The sequence below is a fragment of the Sebastes umbrosus genome, chromosome 9 (assembly GCF_015220745.1).
Source record: "Sebastes umbrosus isolate fSebUmb1 chromosome 9, fSebUmb1.pri, whole genome shotgun sequence".
Classification (NCBI taxonomy): Eukaryota; Metazoa; Chordata; class Actinopteri; order Perciformes; family Sebastidae; genus Sebastes; species Sebastes umbrosus.
In genome coordinates, this window is record NC_051277.1 from 18,614,553 (window position 1) to 18,632,841 (window position 18,289).

Below are 18,289 nucleotides of genomic sequence, written 5' to 3' on the forward strand. Positions count from 1 at the left end.
GAAAAGTTAAGGTTAGATTTTGATGTGGAATGGTTAAGGTTTGATATTTACCTCTAATAGTTAAGTTTAGGGCACAGACCTCGAATAATTAAGGTTAGGATAGGTCGTCGGGGAGCAAGTCTCGCGAGAGCTTTTCGCAATTTGCAGGTTAACTTCTAGACACGACCCGTGAACGCAGCCGTGGACGAAGCTGTGAACCTCTGATGACCTCTAGCGACACTACTTCCACCACACATTTTTTTTTTTTTTTTTTTTTACAAGCAAATACGAAGAACATAAGTAGTGAAAGGAAAAACAAAACAAAAAAACAAACAATATTAATAGAAAAATGAGGAAGTAATAATAAATTAAATAAACAAATAAGTTAATAGAAAATAAAAAGGGGCTCTTTATATTTTCAGATAACTACACAGTCACAACACAGAGCCTCCGCCATATTGGCTGTAGTCTTAAAATGCAACCTTTATTGTCACTTATGAACTGACATAAAGTCCTTTATTACCAGAAATTGAAGGCCTCTCTTGGTTGGGGTGTGTGAAAATCTAGTTTCAAGACTTCCTTTATTACTTCTGATACTGTGCATACATATTGTGTTAATCATATCAACCCACATCAAACTTATAACAATGCTTCAGAATAGAAGTACTGGACACTCACACACTTTAATAGGCTACTCTATCAAAAGGTAGGCACAACAACAAGCCAAGTATACTTTTCAGTAGGCCTATAAGCTAAGTTTACTTAGACTTCTCTGTATACTAGTCAGTATAAGCCAAGTATACTTAGACTTTTCTGTATACTTGTCAGTATAAGCCAAGTATACATAGACTTTTCTGTATACTTGTCTGTATGAGCCAAGTATACTTAGACTTTTCTGTATACTTGTCAGTATAAGTCAAGTATACTTAGACTTTTCTATATACTTGTCAGTATAAGTCAAGTATACTTAGACTTTTCTATATACTTGTCAGTATAAGTCAAGTATACTTAGACTTTTCTGTATACTTGTCAGTATAAGTCAAGTAAACTTAGACTTTTCTGTATACTTGTTAGTATACGCCATTTTTATGACATAAAAAGTAAACTGAAATTATACTCTTATTTTAAGTTTAAAAGAAGAATACTAACAGCACACTTGAATAAACTTCTTTTTGGTGAGGGCCTTTTCACAGCAGTCATTTTGACTTGTCATAGTAGGAAAAAGCACAGGTGTTGAAAACAATAACGATGGCTCAGTTCCATTAAGTGTACCAGTAAGCTTTTCCAGTTAGCCAGCCTGCACAACAAAACCAGGGCCTCACCTAAGTGGAATGCAGCTATCATTCATGCTATTGAATACAAATATGCTTTTCCTACAATGACATGTCAAAATGTCTGCCGTGAAAAATGTCTATTATGTACAGAGAGTGGGAGGAAATGGGGCTTAATAGGGACCCAGCAGCTAATTTTCCCTGGGGTTAAGACCGTCCATGTTTCCAGCAATAGTTGTTTTTCAACTACCAAGTTAAGAATTTAAAGATAAATTTCACACTGAAATTTGAGATTTGCACCCATTAAGACAAAGTAAGTTTTAAACACTTAGTGCAACAAGTGCTCAGCTGACATATCTTTATCATTCTTAAACTGATTTTGACTAGGTTTGAGTCCCATTGAGATTTAGGGGCCTAATAAACAAAATTTGATGTGCTAATGACAGAAACACTTTTAGCAATAGGAATGTGGTGTATGGTCTTAAAGATACTGTATACATTTTTATTTTATTTTTACTTAAAACACAATATTATTTAAACAAATGGTTCTGGAGCACCATTAGCATTACTCCTCACGCTTCACTGGTCTCACCACATAAACAATGGATGAATTCTTGACATTTATTAATCTATTTTTCATCCATTAGTATTAAGCTCCTTTAGACTGTCTGTGTTGTGTCTGGGTGACGCTGAAGTGAGAGCGTGTGTCTGAAGAACGCCTCAAGTTTGTCTTGATCGGACACACACTCAGAAACTATGTAAATCATACTGTATAGATACACACCCTCACACACAAGCTACATATTGATGAGGTAGCTCATTGTGGAGAATGGGTTGGCAAAGGTGATTCATTTACTGTGACTAATTACCATTGCAATTAGGATATGAGCGGACAGTGCAGCTAGATCTGACTGGCCAAGGAACAAATTACCCATCCCACTTGAAAGGTACATGTTGATGACCCCAGAAAATGAAGGCCCAAACAAATTCCTACACATATAGCCATGTAAAAGCAGCATATAACATACAAAAAGAAATCTATAAGGCAAAGTGGTTGTGGTAAACAGGACATTATCTGAACTTAAAACTATTGAGTGTGGAGTCGCGCAGGGTCCTCTTGTCTTTTGAATGTATATATGAATGATTTTTCCAGATTATTGCGCTTTACTAATGTTCATAAAGATAAAACTTTAGTCTAACAGTCTCTCAGTAAAGCTGTTTCAAATTTAAGCATTTGGCCATACATATCATCCATTCACCTTTGAAAGACAGAAGCTATCCATGTGTAAAATGAATGCAGTGTAACACATCTAGAAAGTGACTTGCACCAATATGTATCTAGTGAGTCAATCATTTCTAAGGTTAATTTAGGGATTATATATTTTATCCAGTAAAACCACATTCTTAGACAGGTCAACTTGACATATTCTTGCTGAAACTCTGGTTCCAGGTCACTTTGACCATGACGCTACCTTCTGGTATGAAGAAAGTTACAATAATAATAATAATAATAATAATAATAATATTAATAATAATAATAATAATAATAATAATAATAATAATAATAATAATAATAACAAAAATAAATAAATGGGAGTAATTTTAAAACTTCATCCACCCACACATGTCGAATCTGACCACTTTAGGAAGTTCAATGTTGATAAAACAGTGAAAACCAACATATGAAATTATTAAACAAAATGGTTCCAGTGTATTTATGGCTCTTAGTTTCTCTGATAAAAGTCCCGAACAGCTATTCCACATTAGGTAGTACAACAAATGTATATTCTGTCAAAGTAGCCTTTAAAAGATGGTGTGTAAGATTAGCAACTCTGTATATGTGTTTGATGCGTGTTGTGGTTTTGCGCTGCGTTGTTTGTTGGATGTTGCAGGACCGCAATAGAAATAATCCTTTAGACCTTTACCATGTTTTATCCCTGATGATTGTAGCTACAGTTGTGCAGAAATTCTAGTATTTTTACTCATCAAACACATTCAATTAATCACTGGTTGATCATTTACAGCTCCTGTTCAGTTACAGCAGTAACAGCATCCACTGTAGGCAACTGTAATTAGATTATAATAGTCATTATAGTCCCTCATTCTTCCAGGTAGGCTCTGGATTTGAATGTAATCTGGGATTTGGTGGCTCAGTGCTGAGTGGTGCAGAAACCCAGAAACTAGCCTGCAGCTACCTTAGATACACCCCAAGCAAGAGAGTTTATATGTGTGAGAAAGAGACGATTACTTGGGTAGTAGTTATGTAATCTTGGCCATAACTGTCTGGTAATTACAGGTGTGGCTGAAGGATTATTGTCTGCGAACTAGGAGACCATTTTCAGACGTACACTGTTATTTTCAAGGATTGTGATGGGTGTAATGGCAATAGCATAACAGTTTGAAACCAGGGAGTATCTCTGTCAGACACCGTGGAAGTGGTTTAAAGTGCCTTTGAGCAAGGCGGTGTCCAGCCTGCTTGTGTATTATGAGCTGAAACCTTCTTTACAGTCACAGTTTATAGTTTTAAAATTGGGAAACACAATCAAAAGAAAAGTGGTTCAAATTTAATTAAAAGAAAGCCAACAATCCCATAAACACCCCACCGAAATTGTCAGTCACACACACTACTCAGCCAGGCGTATGCTCATGTGAGGTAAGCTCCTCTCGTCACTCGATCTTTATTAATACAGGATTACATTTATTCTCAATCCCAAACTCACACACACAGTCCACGGGCTCCTCACAAAAGTACACACCCTGTCTGCCAAGGACTGCCGAAGGTAGCAAGGCAGTCGGGTAGCTGTGTGCCACCAGCTGGAGTCTGAGGAGTTTTATCCTTTTTGAATGTCAACAAGCCCATGGAGGCCTGCTCTTTATCTGGCTGCTAACAGAGGCTTTACCAGACAACAGGTGGATTTCTGTCTGACAACAACACACTGCAGCTTTTTGAAAACACAATTTCATGACGGTAAGACAAGAATTAAACTTCTATGAGAGCATGTAGAGCAAGAGAATAACAAGTGATAACATTTGTCTTATGGTTTGTATTGATCAGCCTTATCAGTTGGTTGCTATTCACATTATTATGAGTCATGTTTTACTTGAACACACTGATAAAATGTATCCTTCATGAAGGCAGTGTTTCTGAGGTTCCTGTATGATTATGGAAGCCTACATTCTCTAAACGTTTACAGTAACTATGATTAACTCACTACATCTGATATCATCTCCAAAATGTAAAGAAATCCTCACTGCTGAGGTGATATTTAAAGTTCTTTGTTCTTATGTTCAATTGTCCTTATTCTCCAATTCTGTCCCAGATGTTTCCCTGGTCTGCTGTTTTCTCCCTCGAGCCCAAAGTGCCCGGTCAGCGTTCCTCTGAGGAGTTGGTGACCAACACTTTGATGTTAGAACTGGGGGCCATGGTGAAGCGCACTGAACGTATCCGCTTGGAGCGGGCGACAGAGGGTCGCCGCCGCCGTCGCAGCTCCTCCTCCACAGCCGACTACAGCTGGCTGGCCACGGCCCCGACCCCGCAGCCCTACGAGCTGACCCCAAACGACCTGCTGGAGCTGCAGGACATCTGTGCCAAAGTCCCTCCTGCACAGTGTGGTCCTGTGATCGTCAGGTGAGAGAGACATAGAAGAAACAAACAGTCAGAAAAGAAGAGAGAAATTTCAAATTCTGAGCCAAACAGAGAGTGAGACGTAGAGTAGGAGACATGCAGAAATAAGAGAAGCCACAGAGACCATAAAAGAGAGAGACATAAACAAATACAGTAAGGGACAAAGAGCTTCAAATATAGGCTGGAAGAGAGAGCTGCAGTGTTTCAGTCTAATCCCCGTAACACCCTTAACTATAACTTGGAAAGTAAGCTGATAAGATTCAAGAACTTTATTGTCATTATGCAAGCAGAGCGAAATTGCGTTTGCCCTCAAATGGTGCATTGTATTAAAAAAAGACTGCACACATACATAAAAGGAATAAATAAGCCATGCATAAGATAAAAGATTGGTAATAAATATCAGTGATAAAAAGTGCAGAATCATGACTAATATAGATATAAAAATATAAGCAATATGAGTATAATAAAATTAAATACAAGTGTGCAAATATCAGCAGCATACTCTCAGATCCCCGTTCATTCTCTAAGAGACGACATGCATGACATGATAACAACCAGAGATCTTAAACTGTGCTCAAACACCTGTTGTTTCGCTGCTTTTGCATTACAAATGAAAAGAATTCGTTGGTGAATCACTTAGTTCACTGTTTCATTTTCTATTATTCAACAACATTGTACTGGTTTTATGTTATCCACCATGCAGCACCAGTGTAATCAGGGTTCGTGTCCTACCAGGGGCGTAGCTAAGGATTGTACTCCCCTTTAAAAAGTCTGCACAGCCCACTTGGTGGCGGTGGCACCTCCACCCTTGCAGCCACATCTGCCTTCTTTTTTTTGCTTGTGTTGTGTCTTGACTGTAAAGTATAAATTATTGCAGGCTGTTCCTGATAATCACAGTTATTGCTCCCACTGCAGGTTCAGGAGGGTGGTGTCGCAGATGGAGCCTGATGTTCAAGAGGTACCCCGGCTGTTTCGCTCAGTGATACGCGATTGCATGGACGAGTTGATCGGGAGCGAAGACTCGCAGACGCAGGACAGCGTCTTCGAGAAGCAGCAGCGCAGCAAGAGCCTCTCTTTCGTCACTTTCCGCAGCAAGTTCCGCGCGGGTCAGTTCTTCAGGGCCGGCAGCATGAGAGGCTCCAGGGGGAATCTGGAGCAGCAGGTGGATTGGTCCGACGAGGAGGAGGAGGACGGAGAAGGGGAGGAGGAGGAGGCCATCAAGGCCAGAGCAAGGAAGGGGAGGAGCATGAGCATGCCGGAGATCGGCCCTTTAGAGCAGAGCGCCCATGGGTGAGAGATTCAGGGGAGAGACAATGCAGAGAGGACGGTAGAAGGGAGAGGACCTGGAGAGGAGTTCAGATAGGGGGAGAAGATGAGAGATGGGTCAGCATACTGTAAATATGGGGAGGACAGAAAAACTGGGAATATTGAGGAAGGAGAAAAGGTAGCATTGAGTAAAAAAGGGGACAGAATTGATTTGAAAAAAGTCCACAACTTTCTCGTTTCAAAGGAGTATAGAAAACCCAGGAAACCCGTCTAATTGCTAACTTGAAGTCTTTAGTTCATCCCAAAAACATTGTTGTTTTGTTTTTAAGATTCTGAAACATGAGGTTTGCATTTAATTGTGCTGACAGGTAGGCTACAAACCTGTTAAAACAAGAGTCTACAGCCATGCTAGAGGCTCTGTGAGGCTGTACTTAGGCACATTGGTGATTTGAGCTAAATGCAAACATCAGCATGATGATGTTTAGCTAGTATAATGTTCACCATCGTAGTTTAGCGTGTGCTAACATTTGCTAATTAGCACTAAACACAGAGTACAGCTGAGGCTGATGAGATTGTTATTAGTTTTGCAGGTATTTAGTCATATCATAAATCAAATTATTGGACAAATTAAATGTTTTACCCGATGACGGCGTTAAATGAAATGTCGGATGGAAGTGATTACAATTCATCCTGAGGGGAACATGAATGTGTGCACAAGATTTCATGGAAAGCCATCCAATATTTATCAGGTGATCTTGCTCAAAACCACAAATGTCACTCCAGGAAATGTGAGAGGATCACTAAAGTCATTAGGATACATCGTCTGGGGACCATGAATGTCTGTACAAAATGTCATGGCAATCCATCCTTTAGTTTTTGTGATATATACATAGACATAGAGCCACGCCACTAGCATGGCTAAAAACTAAAATATGCTGCATGGGGTTTGGTTGAGTAAAATCGTTTGCATTGCTAGCCTTCACATGCTTCGGGTATCCTTAAAAACAAACAGCTCCTGATGAATCATATACTGTGAACATGAACTGTCCCTTTAAAGACATGTTATGCAACAGACAGGACAGCTGTTTTCTGCAGTAGACGGGGGAAGTTCAGTTAAGGCCACTCATCTGTATATTCGGCAGTCACAGTTTGATAACCTGCTCGGTTAGCCGGTGCTCTCATAGTGCACCCATCATGCAGGAAATCTTCTTTTTTTTATTGTAAATATGTATTTGGGGAAATAAATATACATGTTCTCTTTACTTCTATGCAGTTAAAATATAGTTTTCCCCACAAAGTTGTGTGTGTTTTTTTAGTTTAGATACAGTTGTGTAACATTTGAGACTGTGATTTTTGCTCATTTATATCTGTTAAATGTACATTTTTTAAATCTAGTAGAAGCTTTTCTACAAAAGATACATGGACCTTTATCACATTATTGTGGTTGAGAAGGCAAAATATGAATATGTAAATATGTCTGGGGCCTGTAAATAAATATAAATACAATATCTGGTGTAAATATGTTGAATATGTCACACAAAGCTTAGCACCTTATCTAATCTTAGCCTCCCAGCATGGCTAATTATATCACTGCTGACTAATCCTCTTATCCCAAGGAAATCTCAGCCATCAATGCCAGCACCCCATTATCATTTTATTAATATGCACTTTCTTATCAATACATCATTATCACTATTTGCACTTTATACACTGAAGTCAAGGCATTTGGCTAAAAAAAGAACAGACCGGGAAAAAAATAGGAAGAATGTTTTCTTTTCTTTTTAAAAAGCTGTGGTCATTTAAATAACATCTGAGACGTTAAGAGGGGAAGCAACTACAACAGCGGCGTTCAACCAGACACTTCCAGGGAATCTGGCTGATGGAGTCACTTCATTAGTGGGCTTTCACAACCAGTCTAACCCCTTCATAAGTACTGATGTCAAACATGGATCCTTCAGATACTTCACTCATGTGCTGAAGTCTCTCTTCATGTTCGAGGTCTACACTTTTTAAACCATTCAACCTGCCGAATGGCTAACAACCAAACCGTTTCATTTAAAACAGTGTTGTTACCTAACTTATCATCAACATCTCGTACAGCTTGTATCTGAAGAACACCAGCAAAAGTCGCTTCAGCTGTCTGTAACTTGTTGTGCCTACAGAACACGAAATGCTGGACCGCAGTAAGTGTCTTCATATTGTGTCACAGTTCTACGAGTCCCCATTTGGCAAACAAAGTTTGAAAGCATAACAGAATAAAAAAATAGCATTAAATGAAGAATTGTTGATGAACAAGGGGCACAGTCATGCTCTTCAATAAAAAGTTAGTAAACTAAGAAGCAAAATGATCTGAGGATAAACTCCAGTCCTGTTGTTTGGCTTTGAAATAATAATAATAATAATAATAATAATGATAATGGATAACATGGGGTAAACAAGAAAATCAAAATTAAAAGACAGTTTGCAGAATCAAACCATTAAATTATAGCCATTTTGATTAAATGTTTATGAATAATTGGTCAATACCGAGCAGCTTCTTGCTCTCTCTCTCTCTCTCTCTATACAAAGTGGGGATTTTAGATAATTTATTCTCTCATTTGGACAGAGTTCGACATCTTCATTCTTCACTGAATCGTCGAGTTAAGATCAAGAGTCTGTGGCTTGGGAATAACCGGAAAGTTTGTATTAATGGAGAAGTCTTTATTAATCTGAGCGGCTCCCAAGCCTCCATCAAAGTGTCCGTTTGATAGCAAAGTCTGTCCTTCAAATACGTCGTCTGGACATCGTCGTCTCAGTCCAGCTTTAGTTTCACTTCCCCTCCTTTCAATCGCACCTCTTTTCGTTAAGCAAAGAAGACGACAAAGATGATGAAGAAGACGACGAGGACGAGAAAGATCTTGATCATCAGCCAGCGGTTGGAAGAGACTGACTGGAAGTATTTGAGGATCTCTGTGTGGGCGGCCTCCACGTTCAGCTGGGTGTCCTCCACGTTAGCGTCGATCCTGTGAGAGAGGCAAGTTCAGTTTTAAAACCAATGCTAATTATGTTACCCATAATCCATTTTCTTTCACATCAGTCACTTCTGGAGGCAAGTTATATATATATATATATATATATATATATGTGATCCAATGTTTCTATATTTTAGTGAAAGATATTAATGTGAATTGATCACAAGCACCCAATTCTACATGAAATCATTTAAGACCACCCAAATTCTAGCAGCAATTCCCTTCTTTACTCAGTTTCCTAATTCCTATTTTTTATTAAAAAAATAGTTTAACATTTTATGAAAACTGGTAGTTTGCAAGCTTGCTGAAAGTTAGACGAGAAGATCAATGCGGCTGTGGCTCAGGTCGTCAACTAATAAGAGGGTTGGTGGTTCAATCGCTGACCCCGCAGTCTACATGTTGAAGTGTCCTTGCCCTAGAGCAAGATACTGAACCCCAAATTGCTCTTTTGAGTGTGCATGTGAATGTTTATTGCTCCTGATGAGCAGGTGGCACCTTGTAATGTAGCCTTTGCCAACACTGTATGACTGGGTGTGTGAATGGGTGAATGCTGGCTCGCGCTGTAGAACGCTTTGAGAGCTTGCAAATGCTGTGGTCACACTACGAGCGACTCAGGAACAGGCTACAAGCCACTTTCAAAGGAAGCAAGTGACTTGAAGCTACAAACGCATGACACTTGTCTGTGTGACGCAATACAAATAAAGTTGAGCTGGTCTCAACCCTTTTCAGCTCTCCAATGACACGGTGAAGTCAACCAATCATATGTTTTTGTTTCACCCCGTTTTGTTCCATCGAAAAAAAATTACTTTAACCAGTTCCCCATGCGATTTAACGACATAACTACGCCAACGAGTGTTTGAGCTACACTTCAACTGCGACAATGTAGCTGGCCGCGCTGGCCAATTTGTTGCTTTTGTTGCTCGTAGTGTGAACACAGCATAAGACTAGAAAAGCGCTGTATATATGCAGTCCGTTTACCATTCCATTTGCAGTCCACTGTCATGTCTGTATGGTAAATATGAAGCTACAGCCAGCGTATTAAACAAAAAATAAATGACGTGTTCATTAATGAGCTTTTCAATTCAATTCCTTTTTTATATACATATTTAATGAGCCTTGTTGAAGGGAACCTGAGATCCAAGATTTTCATTCCCAACGACTGCTTCATTGTAATTGTTTTGCATATTATGGTAATAAACAAACTTGGAAACATCACATACATGCATACATGAAATCTGACCTCTGTATTTAACCCATCCTAAGCATTGAGGAGCAGTGGGCTGCTGTGAAGCGACCAGTGAGCATCTTGGGGGTTCAGTGTCTCGCTCAAGGTCACTTCGACATGCAGACAGTAGGAGCCGGGGATCGAACCGCAAACCTTGTGATTAAAGGACGACCCTCTCTACCCCGAGCCGCAGACGCCTTTTAGAAATGCTGGTAGACTGATTTCTTTTAGCCTTGAGAAGGGTCAGGTTAGCCGTTTCCCTGTCTTTGTTCTAATCTAAACTAACCTGGCTTGAGCTTCATATTTACTAAGGAGAGTGGCATCAATCGTCTCATCTTACTCTCAACACGTGAACTAGCATATTTCCCAAAACATCAAACTATTCCCAGCTCATCACTTCCTTTGTTCCTGAGAGATTTCTCTTTTCTCGACCCTCCCTCCATTTCTTTCTCCATCTTACCTCTGGATGGTCTCCTCTTGCTCCTTGACCATGTGTGCCAGCTGCTGGAATATAGAGCCCAGCTCCACAATGGTGCTCTCAATGTTCTGCATGGTATCCGAACGGCTCTGGATGTACGAGTCCTGTAACGGCACAGCCAGCAAGATTTTAAAAAAAGGGCCACATCAGAGCACATAAATGCACAGTTCACCTATTTGAGTAGAATGTAGTCCTATATTTCTATAAATTTACGGTAGATAAATGTTCTTCTTGTAGTGACACAAAAACAACAACAATGCGCATCGACCACTTTTAAAGTGAATAATAACTGATATTTTCCCAGTTTTTGTGCTAGCAAATGAGACAGACATTCATCTCCATCTGCCTGACTTTGACAAATTTACACCGACAGTCTACCTGCTCATCAATAAGCTGGAGTTGTAAGGGATTGGTCTGAGAGTCCATATCGATGGCTACATCCCCCATACTCCTGGACTCATCCTGCATCAGGACCGAGCTCTCTGAGGGGAGACAGACACACACATGTTCAAAGAGATCAGACAGAGATCCTCAATGGTAGAGGGGGAAAACAGAAAGAACAGCGGGCACATACAATAGCTAGTTATACCCACTGGGAGAGTCAAACGTTCCAGGGAAATACCTTTTAAATTTGAGGTTGTATTGCCCTGGTAACCGTGTCGCGGCTCGCGAGCTGCATGCGGCTCCTGGGCCCCTTTTTTGCGGCTCCCTAAAATATTTTTTAATCTTTGCATTATAGATGACCAAATACAGTAATAATCATTCACAAGGACTTCGAGCAGTTCCCCATCACAACAGCTGTTCGAAAAGTACACTACGCCAGTCAAAATCTTTCTGCACATCTACGGCATTTGTGGTTAAATTTCAACCAATTTGCTCTTTGTAAATAACCTACAATTAGGAAATATACACCAACAGGTATGTAAGAACTTTTCAAATGAACAAATCAAGTGTTTCAAGTCCCCATTTCTGGCAAGCACTTTGATCATAATAGTATAATTTGGACATTATTAAAAGGCGCACTGGACAGGTCAACCAGTTAAGCCTAGACAGTCATACATAATCTGCTACAGGGGCCGAATTACAGCGATAATACTCAAACTCATGTTCAATTAGATATTGGTTATTTCCAATAAAATATTACAAATTTGAATCTACATATCAATTTGCTACCTATAATTTATTGTAGGATATCAACAGTGAGCAAAATGTTTGAGAATTTACCAAAAATGCTGAAATATAGGCTGTTCATAAACATTTTACTGGCGGTGTAAATGCCCCCACAGAAAGCATCTGAGCTCCCTAGAGGAAAACGTTTAGCTGTTTGTTTAGCAGAAATGACAACCTAAGCAGGAGCCAGACATGTCGAACATTGCTTCAAAGCCAAAACAATTACTCAGTAAAAGGTGTGTTCACTCTATTACACTTTTTGAAACTGCCAGTAAAATTTTCAAATTTGAACAGATGACGGGCAGGCAATGTTTTAGGGAACAATTGATTTATAAAGTTGGGAGGAATTCAGATGACCAGGATATAATTTGTTGTGCATGTTAAGGTTCCACCAGTTAGTATGAAACGGTTACCTTTCACCCTCGTCTGTGCAACAAGAGATTATTTTTAGGTTTAGTCATCACAAAATGTGGCTGGGGCAAAACTTTTCCCACAAACAACCAGTATAGAGTGAACACACCCTCATGAAGCTACAACAGCATGCTGTGTGTTTACCCGTTGGTGCCATTACTTTAATGCGAGACTCTTGCAAAAATCATAGTGTGTGAAGCTGAGACGTGGACAGACTTACTGAAGTTGTTGGTCATCGAAGGAGAAGACGAGACAGGGGGCTGGGAGAACTGCTCTCTCCTGCTGCGCTGCTGCTTCAGGTTCTGCAGGAAAAGAGAAATGATGGAATGATGGAGGAGGTAAACACGACTGCGAGGAAACCTGATTCAAAACCTTTTAGTATTTTCTGCCACTGAATGATAAAAGTATATCAAACACCTCTCACCTCTGTTCTGACTTCTAGGACTGATTTGAAGTCATTGGACATTGAAGCCAGTTTGGACTGTGGACAACAAAAATATAGAGCAACGTTAAACACAGTGAACCCTAAAGCTGCCTTTTGCTCTACGCTCACCACGAGGTAGGGCGCAGAGCCTTGCAGAGGCAAAGCGCAGCGTAGGTATAATATGTCACCAAAAAGAGTGCAAGAAATGCCATTAACTGTTTCTAGGCAGCAACAACAGTTGCAGATGTTCTCATTGGCTGCGCTTTGAAAGTTCAGCAGCAACCGAGGTCAAAGTTTAAATTATTTTAACTTTGAGCGCAGGGCTCGGTGACAATTTTGGGCGGTGCGCCACGCCAAGGGTATCTCTTCCGTCTAGTTGGGCGGCAACGTTCTGTGCCATTGTTCTCCCCATAGGAGAACAACGGCACAGCCAGCACAGAGCGATTTTACCGCTCATCATGTGTGGGCAGCTTTATTAAGCTGTGTACATTTGTTACAAAGCATTAATGTGTGAAAAACATTTTCTGATGCCATTATATAGAAGACAACACTATTTCTATGAGAGAAAAAAAATTATTCATGTTTTTTAAAAGTATACTCCTATTTTACTGTGCATGAACAAAAACACAACTTGACTAAAAGGTTCAAGAAAAGAATATCAAAATGTTGACAATAAAGAATATATATTTAAAAAACAACATTGGCAATAAAACCAAATTTTACCAGGATTTAAGGAGGACTTGAACTCAATGTACATGTACAGTATAATATAGTATTAATTGGACCTTATTGAATATACTGTACCTGTAATGACACCACTATAGTGTTAGAGTGGGTTTGGATGTGTCGGCCACCCGGAGCTCCGCGGGACCTCACCAGGTCCTGCAGCTGTGCTATCTGTTTGTTTAGACTGTTGATGTCCTAAAAACATAAACACAGGAGAGGTAGAAAATAGTTTTACAAGATATTACAGGATTATATATATATAGCTGATCTAGTCATAAATAATGTAAATGTTTGCAAAACCACATTTCCTGGGATATTACCAACTCAACTCACTTGTTTAATGATGTACGTTAGCTCCTCGATCTCGATTGCCTTGTCGTCAAATAGAGATTTTCTTTTTGCCACTAAAACATCAAAACAACAGTATGTAGAATCAGCACTTTGAACGATATAACACAAAAAACAGAAGAACAATAATAACAATTTAAATTATGCAAAAATTACATTAAAAGGAACACTTACGAATAGTGAGCTTTTCCAGTTTGGCAAATGTATTGCTCAAGTCTTTTCCAATTCTCCTGCAAGGAAACAAACAACAATGTAACTTTCTTTGTCATGCACATACTGAAGGAGTACACCAACCAGTAAAATACGCTAGTTTGCATTCTTACCAGTAGTATGATTATATCAATCTTATCTCTGTGTCTCCCTGCTTACAGTCTTTGTGCTATGCTAGGACAAACATGCCCTGAACCTCTCCACTAAAAAAATAATCACATTAATCTTCTCAATCTTTATGCAATAAGGAAGAGGAGGATAATAATGTGTGAATACAAACAATGCAACACCCAAAATCAACATAAAAGAACAAGTACATTCTGCAAATATGCATGAGCTGTTGAAACACATAAGAAAACAGACTATGAGGAACTTACTTGGCCATAACTGTGAAGTCACTCCGCTGCCTGAGGGCGTTGAGAATTGGTTTACTGGGCTGGACTCCATTCTGCCAGGAGAGGTAGAAAGAAGTGTTGTCAAAAATATCCAAGTATCGATACATATCGATGCTGAATAATTTAAACGGTTTCATTGCTTCTTTTCTGCGGTATCGATACACGGGTACCAGCAGCGCTTTCTGCTCTCTCCTCTCTCTGACAGAGAGTTGACACACACAATGATATTTATCTTTTAATAAAAATCTAAAATGTTATGCCATCAATTTTTCCACCACGGTATCAAAAAATGGTATTGAATATCGATATTTTTCAAGATATTGTATTGAAGTATGAAATTCCAGTATTGTGACAATACTAGTAGAAAGTAGAGAGTATGAGATGGAAAGATACATTAAAATAACTATGAGTATGCAAAACTATGAGTATGTGCAATTGTTAAATTCACTGGGTTGTGGCTATTGCTGATGCTCACATATTTTTCTTATTTAATTTTTTTGTGGTGTTTTTTCTTTTTTTGAGTGTGTGTATCTGGGTGTGTTTTTGTTTTGTGGTTTTCAGTATGTCTCGTCTCAGTTGTAGGTCTTTGTATTGTGTAATTTAATTATGTTGAAAATAAAAGTATTGAAAGAGAAAATAAGAGGCTTAACTGTGAAAATGTGACTACAGAAAGCCTCGACATTTATTTAGGAGTAATGAATTGGTCAAGTAACAGGAAATTCATTGACTCCAATTTAGTTGACAAGCTAAACATTGTAGTCAATTATTAAATTACAATTACAAATTTCCTGGTCACACGTTTCCTTACGTTAAACCAAGTAAATAACATTTTTATGACGTCACACTGGTAACTTCTTATAAGCTATTTGATACTGGATTATTGAGGCTGATACCAATGGTGACATTTGAGGGTTTTAAAAACATATCTGATAACAACAAATTGGCCATTGTTGCTGTTTTAACACATAACAAACAAGCAAGTTTGATAAGGATCCCCTTTAGATTTGTGTTTTAAAGAACTGTGACTGCAATGTGTACTGAGAGGAACATTTTCAAGTTGAAAAATAAACTTGTCAGTGCTCTCTGGTAGACAAATTATATAACTGAGACTACCTCAAATGTATCTTTGGCATTTCTATACTGTAATTCCTTGTTTTATATCAGCCAACATATCAGGGCTGGCTTAAAGATGAAGTAGGCAAGATTGGAGCAAATATGATTAAAAAAAGTTATTTTTATAAAACGGTCGCTATATCGTGGCACAATGATGCCACACATATACTGCCTACTGACACTTTAAGGCATAGGCCATATAGACGCTCGCCTAGGACACCACCTTCTGGGGGTGCTGGTTGCCATCAATATATATAATACACACATTATTTAAATGGCGGTGGTTGCCCTTCCTCATTGAGGTAACAGAGAAAGAAAGAAAGAAAGAGAAAGAAAGAGAAAGAAAGAGAAAGAAAGAGAAAGAAAGAGAAAGAAAGAGAAAGAAAGACACTTTTTACTCCTGTACTAATAATTGTAAATGTTAATAAAAGTGTAAATTGTAGTGAAACTGACCAAACACTTGTAAGCCAACAACATCAGGGACCAATTGTCTATTTATATTATAATAAATACAGTTATCCATGAAAATAATGATCTTCATTTTAGTCTTAAAACCATTGTGATGTCTGATGTGTGTTGCAGTTTACAGGGCAAAGGTTAGGGTTGCAACATATACACAGACATCAGTATCTCTGTGATAACTAATATCTGCTAATATGTTGGCAGAGCTGATTGACTGCCATTTACAATTATTTAAGAGATTGGAAATCACATTGTGTCACCAGTTTGGGGGTTTACAGTAAAATAGGCAAGACAACAACACCAATGTGTGCTTAACTTGACCCATTGTAGACTATTGTAACCCTCTGTGGAACCAAAACTAGACATAGAGAAGTAAACAAGGAACCAAAACCAAAAGTCACCAAACCAAAATTATTCTACAGTAAAAACACATTAGTGTACTTAAAATATATCCCGTTATTATTGTGCTATGATGTGTCAACATACCGGTCTGCCCTGGAGAGATTTACAGGCTGACTGGAACTCAAGGGTCCGGTCACGGCACGTCATCTTGCCGCCGGTAAAACAGGAACCACCTGGGACTCTCTGGGGTCCTTTTCCTCCTCTGCTCTCTCCTCTGCTCTCTCTGTGTGTGTGATGGACTAATAGGAAGACCTCCCGGTGTGCAGACAAAACTCACATCCAAGGTGGGGTATCCTTCATGGACATATGTACACGCATGTCTGCGGTAATGGAGAAAAAAGACGTGTCAAAACAATGTGTAACAGCTTTAAATTAAATGTGAAATAAACAGTGAATTTTGTTAGAGGTGCCATTTAACTGTTTAATTGTATGATTGATACTGTGAAGCTGTATATTGATTTTGGCCCTGTGAGAAAGGGAAAAGTTAAGCGGTGTGTGGGGGTATGTTATGTTTGTTAAAGTAAATCCTGTATTGAATATATTGCATAATAATGCTTATGTTTGTATAACAAAGAAAACCCAATAAAGACATTGTTGAAAAAATAAATAAAAATAAACAGTGAATTTTGTTAAAGGTGCCATTTAACTGTTTAATTGTTTGACTGATACTGTGAAGCTGTATATTGTATGTTATGTTTGTTAAAGTAAATCCTGTATTGCATATATTGCATAATAAGGCTGATGTTTGTATAACAAAAAAACCCAATAAAGACATTGTTAAAATATATATATATATATATAAATAAACACAGTGAGGTTAGGTAACGTTAGGACACCAACACGACCGACTAAACCAAAACAAACAGACAATAAATAACACCACAACTCGCAAATAACACCACATGTGAGCTGAATAAACATATCATTAGGTAACAATGATGATAAAATAAACACAGTGAATTTTGTTAGGGGTGCCATTTAACTGTTTAATTGTATTTAACTGTTTAATTGTATTTAACTGTTTAATTGTATGATTGATCCTGTGAAGCTGTATATTGATGTTGGCCCTGTAAGGAAAGGGAAAAGTTAAGGTGTGTGTGGGGGTATGTTATGTTTGTTAAAGTAAATCCTATATTGAACATATTATATAAATATATATAATAATGCTGATGTTTGTTTAACAAAAAAAAACCCAATAAAGACATTGTTAACATAAATAAATAAATAAACACAGGGAGGTTAGGTAACGTTAGGAACCAGTAGCACGGTTCTCTGACACCAAGAGACCGACTAAACCACAACAAACACACCATAAATAACAACACAACTCACAAATAACGCCACATGTGAGCTGAATGAACATATCATTAGGTAACAGTGATGATGTGGAGCAGCTGTCTGTGAGTACAGGCCTGCCATCACGACACACAGCTGATCATGGCCTGACCGGCTCACCACAGATAGCTGTTAGCTCCAGGATGCTACCGTTAGCTCCAGAGAGCTAGCCGGTCTGTCCGTTCGGTCTCTTTCTGCTTTACTTCGTTTAAATTCGACCTAAACTAACCCTGTGATGTTTAATATCGTTTAACAGACCCGTTAGGATCGGTTGGTACTTACTTGAGTCGGTATTACATGGTATTTCGGAGCCCTCTCGGTGTTATCTGGTTGAAACTAATCATCAACCCAGGAGAGTTAAAGTTCCGATCCGGGTCGTTTCCGGCATTGACGTCACTGCCACGTCTACTTCAACCTCGGATAACAGAGTACAGCCTG

The 18,289-nt window shown here is 38.8% G+C and overlaps 2 protein-coding genes across 4 annotated transcripts; one reads left to right on the plus strand and one right to left on the minus strand.

Annotated features, from left to right (window-relative positions):
• Positions 1–3,130: 3,130 nt before the first annotated feature.
• Positions 3,131–7,649, plus strand: zgc:162144 (RD3 domain-containing protein). Its single transcript, XM_037780455.1, has 3 exons — positions 3,131–4,218; positions 4,571–4,878; positions 5,791–7,649. Exons 1-3 carry the CDS (start codon positions 4,213–4,215, stop codon positions 6,167–6,169), a joined length of 693 nt encoding a protein of 230 aa, XP_037636383.1. The 5' UTR covers positions 3,131–4,212; the 3' UTR covers positions 6,170–7,649.
• A 125-nt stretch (positions 7,650–7,774) lies between these two features.
• stx5a (syntaxin 5A) lies at positions 7,775–18,289 on the minus strand. 3 transcript variants are annotated; one of them, XM_037780452.1, is made up of 12 exons: positions 18,134–18,289; positions 16,601–16,836; positions 14,522–14,592; positions 14,109–14,164; positions 13,920–13,990; positions 13,665–13,781; positions 12,861–12,917; positions 12,657–12,738; positions 11,478–11,564; positions 11,234–11,337; positions 10,838–10,959; positions 7,775–9,143 (listed from the first exon to the last, which is right to left on the minus strand). In XM_037780452.1, exons 2-12 carry the CDS (start codon positions 16,661–16,663, stop codon positions 8,984–8,986), a joined length of 990 nt encoding a protein of 329 aa, XP_037636380.1. In that variant the 5' UTR covers positions 16,664–16,836; positions 18,134–18,289; the 3' UTR covers positions 7,775–8,983. The 3 variants fall into 3 exon arrangements, with proteins under 3 accessions (XP_037636380.1, XP_037636381.1, XP_037636382.1); XM_037780453.1 differs by lacking the exon at positions 18,134–18,289 and adding an exon at positions 17,849–17,867; XM_037780454.1 differs by lacking the exon at positions 11,478–11,564.